Source organism: Amblyraja radiata, chromosome 1, assembly GCF_010909765.2.
Source record: "Amblyraja radiata isolate CabotCenter1 chromosome 1, sAmbRad1.1.pri, whole genome shotgun sequence".
NCBI lineage: Eukaryota > Metazoa > Chordata > Chondrichthyes > Rajiformes > Rajidae > Amblyraja > Amblyraja radiata.
This window is the reverse complement of record NC_045956.1, coordinates 119,108,670-119,127,413: the sequence shown is the minus strand read 5'-3', so window position 1 is coordinate 119,127,413 and position 18,744 is coordinate 119,108,670. Positions and strand designations below refer to the sequence as shown.

Here is an 18,744-nt window from a genome sequence, read left to right as displayed (position 1 = left end):
TATTGTCATTGCACATAAGCGCAACGCGATTTGATATGCAGTTTCCATCCGATGTCATAAATTAAATAACTAATAAAATTTAGATTTAGATACACTACACTATTCACTACACTACTAGCTTTTCCATGTTTTCTTTGCCAGCACTTTTCAATTTCCTTGTACCCTTTGTACCTAAGCAGTTTGAACCTCCGTTTCATTGACTTTCTTTCATGGATCAATGATCTGCCATTGGACCCAGTGTGTTGGTCTCATGCTGGCAAAATAAAACTGCACTGCGGGAGAAGTTACAGGATAACTGTGGAGGTGGAAAGAACAGTAGTTCTTCTTTGATCAAATAACCAGAGAAGAAAGAAAGCACCGCACACTGTGTTTAACATGGTTATTTTGTAAAAATTTACAGCTTTTGAGCCTATACAATATCTGAAAACTTTCATTACCCATTGATCATTTTAACTGTCCAAAATAGATTTTCTGTCATCAGTTATGAAATTAGTTCTCAGCCAGTTTTAACTGTTGTTATTTTTGTGTGCATTAGTTTGGAGGGCAGGGTTGGCTAGTGCTGATGGCTAGCTAGCAATTCCACACAACCAGGCAGACATCAACAAGGGCAAGTAATATGCATCATCATGATTGCAGTACAGCCTCCAGAAAGGCATTTGCTGTGTAATGTGCAATCTCACCTATTATTATGGTTCAAACTTCTCCATGTTCCCGATGTTGGGGGAATTCAGAACCAGGGGTCACAGTTTAGAATAAGGGAAATGCCATTTAGAACTGAGATGAGGGAAAACTTTTTCACATTGTGAATTTGTGGAATTCTCTGCCTCAGAAGGCAGTGGAGGCCGATTCACTAGATGCATTCAAAAGAGAGTAATGTCCCTGTCCCACTTATGGTCCCAATTCCACTTAGGAAACCTGAACGGAAACCTCTGGAGACTTTGCGCCCCACCTAAGGTTTCCGTACGGTTCCCGGAGGTTGCAGGTGGTTGCTGGAGGTTGCAGGTAATGGAAGCAGGTAGGGAGACTGAAAAAAACCTCCGGAAACCGCACGGAAACCTTGGGCGGGGCTCAAAGTCTCCAGAGGTTTCCGTTCAGGTTTGTGGGACAGGGGCATTAGATAGAGCTCTAAGAGTTAGCAGAATCTAGGGATATGAGGAGAAGGCAGGAACGGGGTACTGATTGTGGATGATCAGCCATGATCATATTAAATGGTGATGCTGGCTCGAAAGGCCTAATGGCCTACTCCTTCACATATTGTCTATGTATCTATGTAACTTAAATAATGGCGTGCTGAAGCTCTTTTTGTGTGTGCAAGCTTTGAGGGTGACAAGGAGTTGGATATGTAATCACAGCGTTAAGATTAGACTATGGTGCAATTGAGTATTATTCGAAAGAGTATTGCTTTTTCACCAATAATGAAATAGGTGCAGGCACATAGTTTTATTCCATAAATGCACTGATGAAACTGCATTGCCGTCTTTTTATTGCGATCTTTGGCACTGTAGTGAAAAACGAAATGTTTTTTTTTACATTTAGAGGTACAGCACAACATGGAAATAGGAAATAGGCAGAGTCCACGCTGACCAACAATGTTATGCCACTTTTGCATCCACTCCCTGCACACTAGGAGCAATTTACAGAGCTGCACGTCTTTGGGATGTTGGAGGACACAGGGAAATGTGCAAGCTCCACACAGACAGCACCTGAGGTCAGGATCAAGAGGTCAAGGGATATGGGGAGAAGGCAGGCACGGTTTACTGATTGTGGATGATCATCCATGATCACAATGAATGGTGGTGCTGGCTTGAAGGACCAAAGGGCCTCATCCTGCACCTATTTTCTATGTTCTAACCTGGGTCTCTAGTGCTGTGCTACATTACTGCGCCACCCATTGTGAGCTCTTGTATTCTTCCATTTTTCCTTCGGCATGAATGTTGAGTTCCACCGTATTTACTTTACAGGTTGCGAATCCAAGGTTTTTCATAACAAATCATTTGAAGGGAAAATACTCCAAGTTAAGCAACTTGGGAGCCATGGGGACTGTCAAAACAGCTGCACAGATCACAGACATTGCCAATTTTTTACCTTCGAAGAAACCTGCAATCAGGAAATGTATAAACATTTTTATTTTACATTTATCTGCCAATTTTAAAATCTTGAAGGCTGCTGATGACTTTTTTCCTTTGTTTTAGGTGCAATTGCTATTTACAAAAGACCGATAATGGACTACCATTAAAAATAGATGAATCTATTGGAGCTGTTTCTGGTTTTTCTTTGAGGCTTTGTACAATGAACACCACGAGTAAGTAATATTTTGGCAGAGTGAATATTGGAGAATTAAATTCCCTGTGAAGGGGATTAGCAAGGAATTTAGACCAATTGTGCTTTTTTGAGCATGATTTATGCCCTTCCAGCTCCAGGTAGTACCCATGACGCGTGTGGACAGAGAACCATTCTGTTAAAGGCGTCTGCATAAACAGTTCATTGAAATGTACAAAGCAGAAGGACATGATATCAATCACTTTCCAATCTTCAGGACCATGGGTTAATGTCCAGCCTCCTACCACAGGTAGACACGAGGAGCTGCAGATGCTTGTTTATAAAAAAAAAGACACAAAGTGCTGGAGTAAGTTACCGGGTCAGACAGAATTTATGGAGAACTTGGATAGACAATGTTTTGGGGACAGTCTGAAGAAGGGTCTTGATCCAAAACGTTACCCATCCATGTTCTCCATGGATGCTTTCTAACCCTCTGAGTTATTCTAGCACTTTGTGTTTTTTCTTCTCCTACCTTCCACAGGTTTTGTTTTCATTCTGTGGCAGTCTGTTATGTAGGTAACATTTTAGCCACCGTGATAAATCAAAGCTGGTTAATGAGTGGAAAGAACTGATAGATGAAGAACTGTATCGGGTTTCTTGTGCATTGCCCATGCAAACGTGGTTAGTACGTGTACAATGAACACCATGCTGCACATGCAATAAGAGAAGCAGATAACTGACTCATTTAATCAATTATTATAATGCTGAGGATGCTCAGAGAGAATGAGGGAGTTGCAGTGACCAGGGTGAGGTGCAGTGAAGTCATGCAGTGACCATAGAATGCTGTCGTGAGATGTGTACAGTGACCAGGACAATATGCAGTGAGGGCTGAGCGGTGAGCAGGGTAAGGCATAGTGAGGTGTGTACAGTCACCATGGCAAGGTGTGTACAGTGAGCAGGGGAAGGCGTAGTGAGGTGTATTACAGTGATCGTGACAGTGTGTAGTGAGGTGTGTACAGTCACCATGGCAAGGTGTAGTGAGGTCAGAGCAGTGACCATGGCAATGTGTAGTGAGGGGTGAGCAGGGCAAGGCGTGGTGCGATGTGTACAGTCACCATGGCACGGTGTTACACTGCCCATAGTAAGGTGTTTACAGTGCCCATGGAAAGGTAGTGAAGTCTCTGCATTGAACACAGCATAGCACAAATATTGCGGAGCACGTGTCCAGAGTGCCTGGATAGCCTTTGACAGGAGGATATCATATCTGGAAGGGTTCATCGGTCATTTTCTTTCAGCCAGAGTTCGTCAATGATATACAAATTATTAAAATTGCTCTAATTAATTAAGAAATAATAAAAAATATTAAAATACTAATCGTTGATCAATATATGAGCACAGAATCAAATGGAGCAAAAGCAAGGTAACATCTTTTACCACATACAGCAGCTTGGAAAACCCCATTCAGGTGAATGGGCCTCTGATCCTGTCCACATGTGACTGGTGCAGTGTGGCAGTGGGAGATTCCCAGCTACTCCCGCAAAGCTCTTACATAAATCTGAGACCTACTTATCTGGGAGTGGCTGTACACGGACGGTTCTTCTTCTCCCTCAATCAAGCATCCCCACCTGGATTTAATTACATTTCCAAATCCTGCCCCTCCCGCCATGGAGGTGGCCTCGCTGTTATTTTCAACCAGAATTTTCGGATCACTGAACTCACCAGTAGCATCATTTGAATTCCTCGCCTTCAAAACCCTTTCCTCCATGACAGTCATCCTCATTTACCGGCCACCTAAACCAAACCCCTCCTTCCTATCTGACTTCACTGAACTCCTCACACTTGCCTCATCCCTCTCCCCACGTCTGCTGCTACTTGGTGACTTAAATATTCACATGGACTCCCCCACCTGCAAGCTCGCATCTGAATTCGCCTTTTTACTTGACAACTTCTCTCTCACTCAGCACGTTACCTTTCCCACCCATGACAAAGGTCACATCCTTGACCTGGTCTGCTCCACAAATCAACCGGTACTCGACCTCCATCCATGCCTCTTCCCCCTCTCTGATCATAAGCTTATACGGTTCACCATCCCTTCTCCGACACCTCGCCCCCGCTTCCTCCGAGAAATCACCTTCCGTAATCTAAAATCCATTGATCCCCTCCATCTCTCTGACCTCCTCTCCACCACTCTCCCCCTGGACTCAACCCCCATCTCACCTGATGATCTCACAAACCATCTCAACTCCACCTTGTCTACCTCCCTTAACACTCTGGCCCCCCTCAAAACAAGAACCGTAACTTTCAACACATCTTCACCCTGGTACACACCTGCACTTCGTAAACTGAAACAGACTGGTCGCCGACTTGAACGACTCACAAAGAAATCATCTCTCACAGTCCACCTTGAAGCTTACAAACTCCACCTCACTGATTACAAAGATGCCCTCATTGCTGCAAAATCTGCCTATCTCTCCTCCATATTCACTGATCCCTGCCTAAACCACAGAACCCTCTTCTCCACAGTGGGCAACCTCCTCAAGCCTCGAGCAAACACTCTCCCTACCTCTACTCCGGCTCTCTGCAACTCATTCCTCCACTTTTTCGCTGATAAAATCAGCACCATCTATCAATCTTTATCCCCTGTACCCGACTCCCCAGCATCTACTCCACCACCTACCAAGGCCCCTCCTTTCAACATCTCCACTGACCTCCTTACCCCTCCTCCACACTGCTTCCTCTTCCAGTTTGACCTGGTCACCCCTATTGAAATCTCCAAACTCATCAGCTCTTCCAAACCCACTACCTGCTCCCTCGACCCTCTCCCCACTCCCCTGCTGAAGTCCTGCCTCCCCGTTCTCTGCCCCTACCTCACTAATCTCTTCAACTCCTCATTGTCCCAAGGAATTGTCCCCTCCGCTTTCAAAACTGCTGCTGTCACACCAATCTTAAAGAAACCTGGTCTTGATCCCTCCTCTCTCATTAACTATCGCCCAATCTCAAACCTCCCCTTTCTTTCAAAAACCCTGGAGCGTATCGTTGCGTCGCAACTTTATTCCCACCTCCTTGCGTATAACCTACTTGAACCCCTCCAATCTGGCTTTCGCCCCCTCCATAGCTCAGAAACTGCTCTCCTCAAAGTCCTCAACGACCTCCTCACCTCTGCTGACACTGGTTCCCTCAACATCCTCATCCTCCTCGACCTGAGCGCAGCCTTCGATACAGTGAACCACAACATCCTGCTCACCAGACTCAAAGACCTCGGCATTGAAGGCTCTGCACTCAGCTGGCTCCGTTCCTACCTTTCCAACAGATCCCACTTCATCTCTCTCCACAACCACACCTCTGCTACAGCCACAGTCACTCAAGGCGTTCCCCAAGGCTCCGTACTCGGCCCCCTCCTCTTCATCATCTACATCCTCCCCCTTGGTCAGATACTCCGCCACTTCAACCTGGACTTCCACGGGTACGCCGATGACACCCAGATCTACCTCGGCACCAAATCCCCCCACAACCCCCCCTCTCCCATATCAACTCCTGTTTGTCAGCTATAAAAACCTGGATGCAACATAACTTCCTCAAACTCAACAGCGATAAGACAGAATTCCTCCTCATAGGCTCCAAAGCCACACTCAGCAAAATCAATAACCCCACTCTCACCATCGACGGCACCACTGTCTCCCCACCTCCCAAGGCCCGCAACCTTGGCGTGATCTTTGATTCCACCCTCTCCCTTGAGCCTCACATCCGCCATGTCATTAAAACCTCCTTCTTTCATCTCCGCAACATCGCCAAACTCAGACCCTCTCTCACACCTCCCGCTGCTGAAAGACTCATCCATGCCTTCATCTCCTCCCGACTGGACTATTGCAACTCACTTCTCCTTGGCATCAGCTCCACCTACATCAACCGACTCCAACAGGTCCAGAACGCAGCCGCCCGACTCATCACCCACACCAAATCCTGGCATCACATCACTCCAGTCCTCAAACAACTTCACTGGCTTCAGTTAGCTATCATCTCACTGGACGCAGAAAAAGCGTTTGATCAAGTAGTATGGGATTATATGATTAAAGTATTGCAAAAATTCCAATTGGGAGAGAACTTCATTGCATGGATAAAACTATTATATAACAAACCTACGGCTAGAATACTAACTAATAATATATTATCCTCGAAATTTGAACTATCAAGGGGCAATAGACAAGGTTGTTCATTATCTCCGCTGTTATTTGCTTTGGTAATTGAACCCCTTGCTGAAAAAATAAGAACACACCTGGATATTTACGGTTATAATACAAAATATTCAAATAACAAAATATCCCTATATGCCGATGATGTACTACTGTACATCACAAAACCACAAATTAGTATACCGAATATATTAAATTTAATTGAGGACTTTGGATCCTTTTCAGGATATAGAATAAATTGGAACAAAAGTGAAATTATGTCGATAAAACCAAAAGACTCAACACACCTCAGGAAATTCCCCTTTAAAATAGCTACAGAAAAATTCAAATATTTGGGAATTGAAATTACTAGAAATTACCAGGATATGTTTAAAGCCAATTATAATCCCTTACTTAAGAAATTAAATAATTTGATTAAATTCTGGAAAACACTTCCGATGTCCTTAATAGGCAGAATAAACGCTATAAAAATGATTTTCTTACCACAAATTCTATACCTATTTCAATCAATACCTATATATCTCCCAAAACAGTTTTTCAAAAGATTGGACTCAGACATTACAAATTTCATATGGGATTATAAACCCCATAGAATACAAAGAACACACCTTAATAAACGAAAAGAGTGGGGGGGTCTAGCGCTCCCTAACTTTATGTATTATAATTGGGCAGTAAATATTAAAAATATGATTCACCTGCTGGACAATTCTGCCCAGCAGGCGGACTGGATTGTAATGGAAAAAGGGGACTGCTCCCCGAGTAATATAGGAGCGATTATCCTCTCACCAATAAATCTGAATAATAAAAATTATAATAAAAACCCAATTATACATAGCACAATTAGAACATGGAAACAAATAAAACAGAATCTAAAATTAAGAAACCTATCTCTCTCAATACCAATAGCCAATAACCCATCGTTTAAACCATCAATCATAGACAAATCATTTATACAATGGGAAAGAATGGGAATCAAAACGCTCGAAGATCTGTATGGTGGGAAAATTACTATCATTTCAACAAGTACAACTGAAATATAATTTGAAAAATAACCAATATTTTAAATATCTTCAAATTTGTGATTATTTGAAAAAATACACAAAAGACTATCATAATATGCCTTCCGACTTACTGGATGAAGCAATGAAGACAAAGGCGGAATCAGCTAATTTAATATCGTACTTATATAATATCATTTTAAACATAGAAATACCCACAACAGATGGAATTAGAAGAGACTGGGAACAAGAATTAGCTATAAAAATTTCAAAAGAGAGCTGGGATAATCATTTACTACAGGTGCATAAATGCTCGATCAATGTACGACATACGCTTATCCAATTCAAAACATTACATAGACTATATTATTCAAAAACTAAATTAAATTAAATCTTTCCTAATGTTTCACCAATCTGTGATAAATGTCTGTGTCAAGAAGCTACCATAGCGCATTATTTTGTTTTTTGTACAAAAATCCAAAAATTCTGGCATGGAATATTTGATATTTTTTCAAAATTAATTAAAATAAAACTGGTACCAAAACCAGAATGGATCATTTTTGGGATATCGGAAGGTATCCCTGAATTAAACGTGTATCAGAAGAATTTACTCAATTACGGGCTAATAATGGGAAAAAAGCTCATACTTAAATTCTGGAAAAATGCGCCCACACCAACAATAAAAATGTGGACATCAAATATGTTTGAAACATTACATCTGGAAGAGATGAGATTCCTCTTAGCAGGTAAAGCAAACCAATTCCAAAAGACGTGGTCTACGTTTATGGACCTATTACAAGCATGAGGTGCAATAGTAATTTTAAAAATAAATAAATAAATAAATGGTATCAGGACCTGGCAATGGGAGGTAAAACAACAAAAACAGACTTGGTTGGTAGTCTTTCTGCGGAGTTTAATGTTATAATAGAGCGATTGTCCTTACTTTCTTTTTCTTTCTTTTCTAGGGTCTACTTTCTTACTTTACTTCCTTCTCTAACTTCTTTTCTAAGGGGCTTTCTTTTCCCAACACTCTCTTGCACTTCACGACTCTTGCGCACCTTCTTTACTTTCCTTACTTCTATCTTTTTCTTAAAGCTTAAAAAAAAAATGAAGCGGTACAAAAAATGTATTAAGATTTATGTGTTGTGTGTTATTGTAATTTATCGTACTTCTAATAAAAATAATTAAAAAAAAACCAAAAAAAAAACCTCCTTCTTTCATCTCCGCAACATCGCCAAACTCAGACCCTCTCTCACACCTCCCGCTGCTGAAAGACTCATCCATGCCTTCATCTCCTCCCGACTGGACTATTGCAACTCACTTCTCCTTGGCATCAGCTCCACCTACATCAACCGACTCCAACAGGTCCAGAACGCAGCCGCCCGACTCATCACCCACACCAAATCCTGGCATCACATCACTCCAGTCCTCAAACAACTTCACTGGCTTCCCATCTCCCACCGGATCACCTACAAAATCCTGATCCTCACCTACAAAGCCCTCCACCATCTGGCCCCCCCATGTCTCACTGACCTCCTCTCCCCCTACCAACCCTCACGGTCCCTCAGATCCACATCAGCCGGTCTCCTCTCCATCCACGTCCAACCTCCGCAGTTTTGAGGACAGAGCCTTCTCCAGGGCAGCTCCCAGGCTCTGGAACTCCCTCCCCCAACTGATCCGCAATTCCGTGTCCCTCATCATCTTCCAGTCCCGCCTCAAGACCCATCTCTTCACCTCTGCCTATCCTTAGCCCCACGTCCCCCTCCCTTTTCATCTGTGCATTAATTGCCTCATATTGTGTTTTGAATTGTATTCTGTCTTTACTTTGTGTACTAGTCATGTATCTACTATTTATTTCATTCCCCTTACATGTTTTTCCTCTACCTGCTAAATTTTTGTAAGGTGTCCTTGAGACTCTTGAAAGGCGCCCATAAATAAAATTTATTATTATTATTTTTATTCTCTTCAGGGCAGCAAGCCACAGCCGGCATGATTTGGGTCAGTAATACATCATTGAATAGAATTGGCAATGTTTTCACGCACTAACATTTAACTTGTTAATTGAATTAATTGCAGCCTGTGGGCAAGTCAATCAACTAAAACCAAGAGTCTACGGTGGAACTGATTCTCTTCCTGGTGAATGGCCATGGCAAGTCTCGATCCACTTTGGCCAAAAGGGTGAATTTAGACATGTCTGCGGTGGATCCATTATATCTAGTCTTTGGATTATCACAGCTGCTCACTGCTTTGAAAGGTATAACTTTTGAAATAAAATATCTCTAGCTACTGTATATGCCTTAATGCCTATGGCACTCTATTTCTCAAAATGGAACAAAAAATGTTCTTATTCTCATGAACATCCTTCATTTTGTGACTGCAGATAAAAGATTTAATAAGATAGGGACACAATTATGCAAATATTCTTCACCTTGTCCAGTTGTTTGGTTATGAATATTTCTGGAGAATTATAATATAACATTTAAATTGTTCTAGTTTCGTATGTATATTTATATATTTACTCCTCGTGTCTTTCAAATCCCCTTTTTGCATTTCCCCTGACTTTTTTGTTGAAAACATTGTTATGCCTCTTTCTACCGGAAATTGGAGAAGTCAATGTTTATGCCGCCAAGGTGCAAACTGCCTAAGCGGAATATAAGGTGCTCTCCTCCAATTTCTGGTGGTGCTCACTCTGGCCATGGAGGAGGCCCAGGACAGAAAGGTCAGATTCGGAATGGGAGGGGGAGTTGAAGTGCTGAGCCACCGGGAGATCAGGTTGGTTAATGCGGACCAGGCGGAGGTGTCCGGCAAAACGATCGCCAAGTCTTCGCTTGGTCTCACCGATGTAAATCAGCTGACATCTAGAGCAATTAATGCAATAGATGAGGTTGGAGGAGATGCAGGTGAACCTCTTTCACCCTTGTTACAAGTGGGGGGATGGGGAGAGAGAGCAGTGTTACGGGGTATTGAAGAGACCCTGGTGAGAGCCTTATCTATAGTAGGGGAGGGGAACCCCCCTTCCCTGAAGAATGAGGACATTTTTGATGCCCTGGTGTGGAACACCTCATCATGGGAGCAGATGCGGCATAGATTGAGGAATTGGGAGTAGGGGATGGAGTCCTTTCAGGAAGCAGGGTGGGGAGAAGTGTAGTCTAGATAGCCATGGGAGTCAGTGGTTTTATAGTGGATGTCGGTCAGAAGTCTATCACCTGCGATGGAGATAGTGAGGTCAAGAAATGGTAGGGAAGTGTCGGAAATGGTCCAGGTGTATTTGAGTGCCGGATGGAAGTTGGTGGTGAAGCGGATGAAGTCCGATTACCTCCACTCGATCTGCATTAACCAACCTGATGTCCCGGTGGCTCAGCACTTCAACTCCCCCTCCCATTCCGATTCCGACCTTTCTGGCCTGGGCCTTCTCCATGGCCAGAGTGAGCACCAGTGAAAATTGGAGGAGCGGCACCTCATATTCCGCTTGGGCAGTTTGCACCCTAGCGGCATAAACATTGACCTCCAATTTCCGGTAGCCCTTGCTGTCTCGTCCCCTTCTCAGCTCTACCTCAGCCCTCGGGCTCCTCCTCTTCCTTTCTCCTTTCTTTTCCCTGCCCTACATCAGTCTGAAGAAGGGTTTCGGCACGAAACATTGCTTATTTCCTTCGCTCCATAGATGCTGCCTCACCCGCTGAGTTTCTCCAGCACTTTTGTCTACCTTCGATTTTCCAGCATCTGCAGTTCCTTCTTAAACACAATGCTTTTATGCTCTCTTTAAAAGGTAGAACAACAATGCAACCACACTCCCCACAGCCCCCGTGACCCTGCCATCTCAGTCTCCAAGGCTGATGTCAGAAGATCCTTCTCGAAGATGAACCCTTGGAAAGTGTCTGGTCCTCATGGTTAACCTGGCCATGTTCTCAAAACATGCACAGACTCAGTGACTGAAGTTTTCGCGGACATCTTCAACCTCTCACTGTTATGGTTATGAGGTTCCCACCTGCTTTAAATGGACATCCATAGTACCACTGCCCTAGAAAAGCAATGTATCAAGCCTCAAAGCCATTGGTGTGTTAATATATACCATTCATCTTCTTCTTATCGAGTCCACACACAAGATTAGAAGTTGTTCAGCCAGAGCTGAGCACACTTCTCGGCATCTGCACAATGGTGTCTGACTTGCGCTTCTTGTGCGTAGTGTTGGAAAGATTGGTGAAAACAGGGCCGTGATGTGAACGCTCTTTTCTTGACCCCAATATATAACGTTGAGAAAGATCCTTCATCCCATTACTGTTGCTATCCTAACAAACCGGAAGTGGCGGCGCTGTTAACAGCTGCGGCTCGCCTGCAGTCCGTCTGTCTTTACTTTTTTCTGTTGATTTTTTTGTCTTGTTTTGGTTAAGTTTTAGTTTGTTGGGTTGTGTTAGAGGGGGGGGGGGTGAAACATGTTCTCTGTCTCTTCCTTCGGGGGAATGCAACTTTTTCGTGTCGTATCCCCCTTCTCTGCCTCCGTCTGCGCTGAGGCCTAATGGCGGAGCTGGCGGCCTCCAGCCTGCGACTCACCCCGAGGCTCCGGAGGCAGAGCCAGCCAGGACTCACCAACGAGAGGCTGGCCGTGTTCGGGGCTGAGGCAGCGGTGGCCCGACTTGCTGGTGCGGCGTTCTGGCTTTCGGCGGCGGCCTGGAGCTGATGCAGCGGGGCTCGGAGCTGAGACTACGGACCCGGAGCTGGGGCAGCAGCCTGGAGCTGGGGCGGCTGCCCGGAGCTGGGGCAGCAACCCGGAGCGGAAGACTGCGGGACCCGGAGCTGGGGCGGCGGCCCGGAGCGGAGATTGCGGGACCCGGAGCTGGGGCGGCGGCCTGGAGCTGGGGCGGCTGCCCGGAGCTGATGCTGTGGCGGGCCGTCTCGTAGCGGAGACGGCGTTCCCGGCTTTCGGCGGCGGCGACATCACCACGGAGGTCCGCTGTACTGGAGGGCGGCATCTCAGTCCTGGATCGATCGCCTCAGCGCAGAGGGAGAACAAGGAGGGAAGAGACGGAGACTAAGACTTTGCCTCCATCACAGTGAGGATGTGTTTGGTGAACTCACTGTGGTGGATGTTTAATTTGTGTTTATTGTATGTTTTGTTTTTATTGGTTCTGTGTATGACTGCAGGCAACATAATTTCGTTCAGACCGAAAGGTCTGAATGACAATAAAGGAATCTAATCTAATCTAATCTAATCTAAATCTTTAGGATTTGTTTTGCTCTTCAGCTTGGAATTGGTCCTTTAAATGAGCACGGCAAGTGCTGAAATGGCAGATTGAATATAATATTTTAATTTATTGTTAATTGTATTTGAACAGGAATTTGGATCTTGATACATGGAGAATATACGCTGGTATAACAAAATTATCTGATGTTTCCAATGAAATCGCTTTCCACCAAATTGAGAGGGTAGTCATACATGATGAATACAGTTCTGTGACTGACGGTTATGACATCGCTCTCCTCAAACTCAAGCAAGATATAGTCTTTACTGGTAAGGGTGAGGTTGAACATTGTTACGACTCCCGAATGCAAGTACTTCAGAGCCACGTAACACAAGTCAAAAACCAGGTTCAAGTTCAAAAACAGTTTTAATTATTCATTGTAACACAAAACTCAAACCTGATTTAAACAACCCAGTCAGGGATATGGATAAACCGACAAACAATTTAACAATGCTCCAGCCAGCCACACCATGGGCCGTCGAACCGGAGGTTCCAAAACCTGCCCAAAGAGATACAACCCTGAAACCAAAATACACGAAAACTCTAAGGTCAGCCCTTATCCGTCCCAATACAATATCTGATAACAAGGAATGGTGAAAATACACAAAGTTCTATGCCATGTGGTCAGGCTGCCTCAGCCCCCACCAACAGTCTGCTCATCAGTCAGAGTCTACGACGAAGAGAAGAGAATCCTGGGAAGCTCTCGTATTTATACTTCAGATGAGTCACCCGTCACCTGACGCAGCTGGGCCAATCGGGTACAGGAGCCTTTAACCCCTCGATTCCAGACTCACAGCCACGAGGCCTGTACTTGGGATAGAAACAGAGAAGTAAGTACATAGCATTCACCAGGGGGGGGAAAGCGCCTAACACCCCCACCCAAAGATACTGAATAAGTTTCTGAAAATGAACTAAAAAACACCACCAAATTTCAGCAACTATTCAGTAACACAGACATCACTGGCGCGACAATGCATAAGCCAATACATCATCCTTGCCACGGATATGCCAGTCAAATGAGACAACCGCAAGGGAAGCGTCTCCAAAGCCTCAGAGTTACTCAGCTTTCCCTGCGTTACTGCCACAGACAACCGTGCCTCCCCCACATCACCACCCGTGTCAGGGGGCAGCACCACTGCAGCCAAAACAGGCTTAGAAGGACATAGCTCCGACCCATCAACCTCCACAGGCTCCTGCTCATGGTACTGTTTCATCAGGACCCTCAACGGACCACGTACAGTATGTGCGAACACCAGGTCAGCAGGACTGAACCCTAAAGACTCCTGCACGACCTCATGCACCGCAAACATAACTAGATGAACCCCCTCATCCCAGTTTTTTTCAAACTCCAGGCAGTAAGTCCTCAACATAGATTTCAAAGTCTGGTGAAACCTCTCGAGAGCTCCCTGGCTCTCAGGATGATACGCACTGGAGTAACAATGCTTAATATCTAACAACTTCATTACCTGACTAAAACCCTTCGACATGAAGTTGGTACCTTGGTCACTTTGCACAACCTTGGGCAAACCGAACAACGAAAAAAACTTAGTGAGAGACTTAACAATTGCAGGGGCAGTAATTCTACGCAAAGGGACCACCTCCGGAAAGCGGGTAGTCGCACACATAATTGTTAATAAAAACTTGTTGCCCATCCTTGTCCGAGGTAGAGGGCCCACACAATCAACTAGGATCCGCTCAAACGGCTCACCGACCACAGGGATTGGATATAAAGGCGCAGGAACAATCGATTGGTTCGGCTTTCCTGCCACCTGGCAAATGTGACAACACCTGCAGTGCTGTTTCACGTCCTTTTTCAACCCTGGCCAAAAAAAATTCCGTAAGATGCGGTCATACGTCTTATTGACCCCCAAATGTCCACCCAGAGGACCATCATGAGCCAAACAGAGTATCTCGTCCCTATACCGACGAGGCATCACAATCTGATCAACCACGCTCCAATCATCATGCCCAGATATATCCAAGGGAGACCACTTTCGCATCAGTAAGCCATCCCTTAGAAAATACCCCTTTGCTGTGGAATCCATATCCCCCTCAGGCACTGCGCAGTCGAACAGATCAGATAAACCTGGATCACTCTTTTGCTCCTCAACCAGCCGGTCACGTGACAGTGACACCGGCACATTTCCAGACACTATCCCATCTTGAGATGGAGAAACACCCTTCACAACACAGGATCTATCATCCTGATCCCCAAAAATGCTCTCACTCAGGTCCACCACATCCTCAAACTTCGCCTGGCTCTTAGCCATAGCCCTCGTGACAGCACAAGCTGCGAAGACCTTTGGATGCTGCATAGCCAATCTATCAGGACTCTGCACCATCGGAATAGCCGTCACCTCAGAGTGACTAAAACTCTACCTCCTGCCAAGTCATTCCCCAAAATCACAGAAACTCCCCCAACGGGAAAACACGGCCGTAACCCAACAGTTACCCGGCCTGAAACCAACTCGGACTCGAGACGCACGGTATGCAAAGGCACTACCATGTCATCCATCCCGAATCCTACCACTGGGACACTTGACCCAACCGATGATTCCCCAGAAAACGGCAGTACACCATCCAATATAAAGGACTGAGTAGCACCAGTATCACGCAAGATGGATACTGGAACTCTGTCACCCCCATCCTCTAGAGAAACAAAACCATTCATGATGAACGCAGAATAATTCCTACACTCATCAGACTCAGGCACCTCAGGTACGACAGGTGCCTTCTGTGTTCCCACCAAAGCCACAGGCTTTGCATTTTTCTGCTTCAGAACGGGACACGACTTTAACATGTGCCCTCTCCTTCTACAATAGTAGCACACAGGACCTTCATCAGTCCTTACATTTCCGTCAACCTTATCAGCTCGGACCTCCCCCTGTATCAACGTGCTGCCATTTGCAGGCACAGAAACAGCTTTGACACTGCCACCGGTGACACCACCACGATCAACCGGCCGTGCACCAAAACTATAGGATCGCCCAACAAAATCAGATTTATGAGTCAATACATACTCATCTGCCAACACCGCAGCCTTAGACACCTCATTCACCTTCTGCTCATTAAGGTAAGTAGTAACCCTCTCAGGGAGACAGTTCTTAAAGTCTTCCATAATCATCAAGGCCCGCAGTAGCTCAAAATCCTTCACTCCTTGAGAAGCGCACCACCTGTCAAAAAGTGCCTCCTTCTCCCTAGCAAACTCCACATAAGTCTGACTATCAAACTTCCTAAAGCGCCGGAACTTCTGCCGGTACGCCTCTGGAACTAATTCATAAGCCCTTAATACTGTAGACTTCACACACTCATAGTCCAGACTGCTTTCAACAGATAAAGACGAGTACACCTCCCGTGCTTTACCCACAAGGACACACTGCAATAGCAAGGTCCACACGTCCCTAGGCCACTTCAAGGACAAAGCCACCCGTTCAAACACTGTGAAATACTTGTCCACATCCTCCTCACGAAATGGGGGAACCAGGCGGATGTTCTTGCTCATATCAAACTCCCGTTCCTTAGAAGAAACCCGGGAATTATTTATTTATTTTGCCCGCAACTGAAATTCAGCCCTTTTGGTTTCCTCCTCAAGCCGTTTCATTTCAAGAACATGTATGAGCTCTTTCTCTTTTAACAAAGAGGCAATTCTCTGTGACTCAAGCTCCATCTCCTTCAGTTTAATGACGGCCTCCATGTTCTGAACTGGCTGAACAGAAGGTGGGGGACTGTCTGCACCACCAGGCAAAACTCCACCCTCCACCAACGCAGCCCACAACTCCGATTTAATGGAGTGTTTCTTTGAATGCTTGTCAATAGTAATGGCATAGTTCTCAGCCAGTAAAATCAAATGCTCCTTCGTACATCTATCAAACAACTCCCGACTAGGAGCCTCAACAAATTCTTTCACCTTAAATTCCATTACTAATGTAGCCCCAAACCACCAGCTAAAACCTGGGCACTAATGCTACCACAAACAGGGAAGAAAAAATTCCTTCACAACACAGACTTCCTCAGTCCAGAAGCCTACCAAAAAAACCCCTAAAACGTCTAGGGTCCTCAAAACTTCGGACGAGCCCCCATTTTGTTACGACTCCCGAATGCAAGTACTTCAGAGCCACGTAACACAAGTCAAAAACCAGGTTCAAGTTCAAAAACAGTTTTAATTATTCATTGTAACACAAAACTCAAACCTGATTTAAACAACCCAGTCAGGGATATGGATAAACCGACAAACAATTTAACAATGCTCCAGCCAGCCACACCATGGGCCGTCGAACCGGAGATTCCAAAACCTGCCCAAAGAGATACAACCCTGAAACCAAAATACACGAAAACTCTAAGGTCAGCCCTTATCCGTCCCAATACAATATCTGATAACAAGGAATGGTGAAAATACACAAAGTTCTATGCCATGTGGTCAGGCTGCCTCAGCCCCCACCAACAGTCTGCTCATCAGTCAGAGTCTACGACGAAGAGAAGAGAATCCTGGGAAGCTCTCGTATTTATACTTCAGATGAGTCACCCGTCACCTGACGCAGCTGGGCCAATCGGGTACAGGAGCCTTTAACCCCTCGATTCCAGACTCACAGCCACGAGGCCTGTACTTGGGATAGAAACAGAGAAGTAAGTACATAGCATTCACCAGGGGGGGGAAAGCGCCTAACAAACATTAATATGCAATATTGAAAGTCATTTCACATTGATCCCTGTAATAGTTCAAACAAGAACACAAATTAAATGTTTTAATTCTAACAGATCTACATTATCCGTACAACTTAGTTTTATCAAAAATGTTAAGTCATGTTCAGTTGTATTAATTTTAATACTATAAGTGAAAATAAGTAGTAACATAACAAGTTGCAATTTTTGTAAATGTTTACAACACTTATAACTTGTGTTAGCTTTTTTTGTACTTTACTTGTTGGCCGTGTATTCAGAGTCAGAGGGAACAATATCTTCGAGTGATGGACAAAACTTTGCTCAAAAGCATGTTTTGGGTAAAGCCTCAAAGAAGGACGTCACCACTATGTTGTCTGTGAACCTCCCTACTCCTGCACCTATTGTCTATTGTCTATTGTTGCAAGTTCTCAGTCTGAAGCGCAGTGAATGCGATAATTTAAGGCAGCTGTTAAAGGGACACACCATGATCAAAGTACTTTTTGGGGTGGCACAGGGTGCAGATGTAGAGTTGCTGCCTTACAGCACCAGAGTCACGGGTTTCATCCTGACTAAGGGTGCTGTCTGTATGCAGTTTGTACCTTCGCCCTCATGGGTTTTCTCCGGGTGCTCCGGTTTCCTCCCACACTCCAAAGATGTATAGGTTTGTTGGTTAATTGGATTCGGTAAAATTGTAAAATGTTCCCTAGTGTATACGATAGTGTTATCTATGCTTGTGCAAGTGTAGATAGTGCTCAGATTGCTAGTCGGCACAGACTGGGTGGGCTGAAGGGCCTATTATAGTCTAAAGTCTGCCCAGAGCATACCTACGGTTGCATTGTTATTATAGAAGGTGTGAAGACAAACAATGGAGTTTGCTTATTAGCTCTTTAAATTGCATATTTTCGTGGGTTAAAAAACTTGTCTGATCTTTGAGTTACTCTCCTTTGAGTTAAACTAATTTTTCACAGATTTATTCTCCTTTGAGTTAAACTAATTTTTCAAGGTCACAAATTGCATGAATGAATTTTTAGCCCCAGAAATGCTTTGAAAAACAATTATTTTATTTGCTGTTCATATCATGAGTTAGCTGTTGTTGCTCATTCTAAAAACATGATTGTGTTATTCTATAATCGTATTATGTTTACACAGATTATCAAATGCCAATATGTCTTCTGACTTCAGAAGAGCAAGTACCGTTGAGAAACCAGTGTTGGATAACAGGTTGGGGAAGAACAGAGACTGGTGAGTTACAGTGGTAATATAATTGATGAAATGCTGCAAGAATGGGTACGATTGGTAATCTTGTGTAAAATGCACAGTTTTCAGGATCTGTTTAACACCATGGCACAGGCAACATGGTCTTTCATGTGGATGAGATGCAAGTGAACCACATGCACCAGT

The 18,744-nt window shown here is 44.5% G+C and overlaps 1 protein-coding gene across 2 annotated transcripts in view; it reads left to right on the top strand.

The window, feature by feature from the left end:
• Positions 1 to 18,744, top strand: part of LOC116978510 (coagulation factor XI-like) — a 99,255-nt gene that overhangs the window by 77,457 nt on the left and 3,054 nt on the right. For both annotated transcript variants that reach the window (XM_033029703.1, XM_033029693.1), the window contains 5 exons: positions 1,962 to 2,112; positions 2,193 to 2,302; positions 9,524 to 9,701; positions 12,778 to 12,953; positions 18,493 to 18,585. In XM_033029703.1, coding sequence (XP_032885594.1) covers positions 1,962 to 2,112; positions 2,193 to 2,302; positions 9,524 to 9,701; positions 12,778 to 12,953; positions 18,493 to 18,585 — 708 coding nt within the window. The remainder of the gene's footprint in view (positions 1 to 1,961; positions 2,113 to 2,192; positions 2,303 to 9,523; positions 9,702 to 12,777; positions 12,954 to 18,492; positions 18,586 to 18,744) is intronic.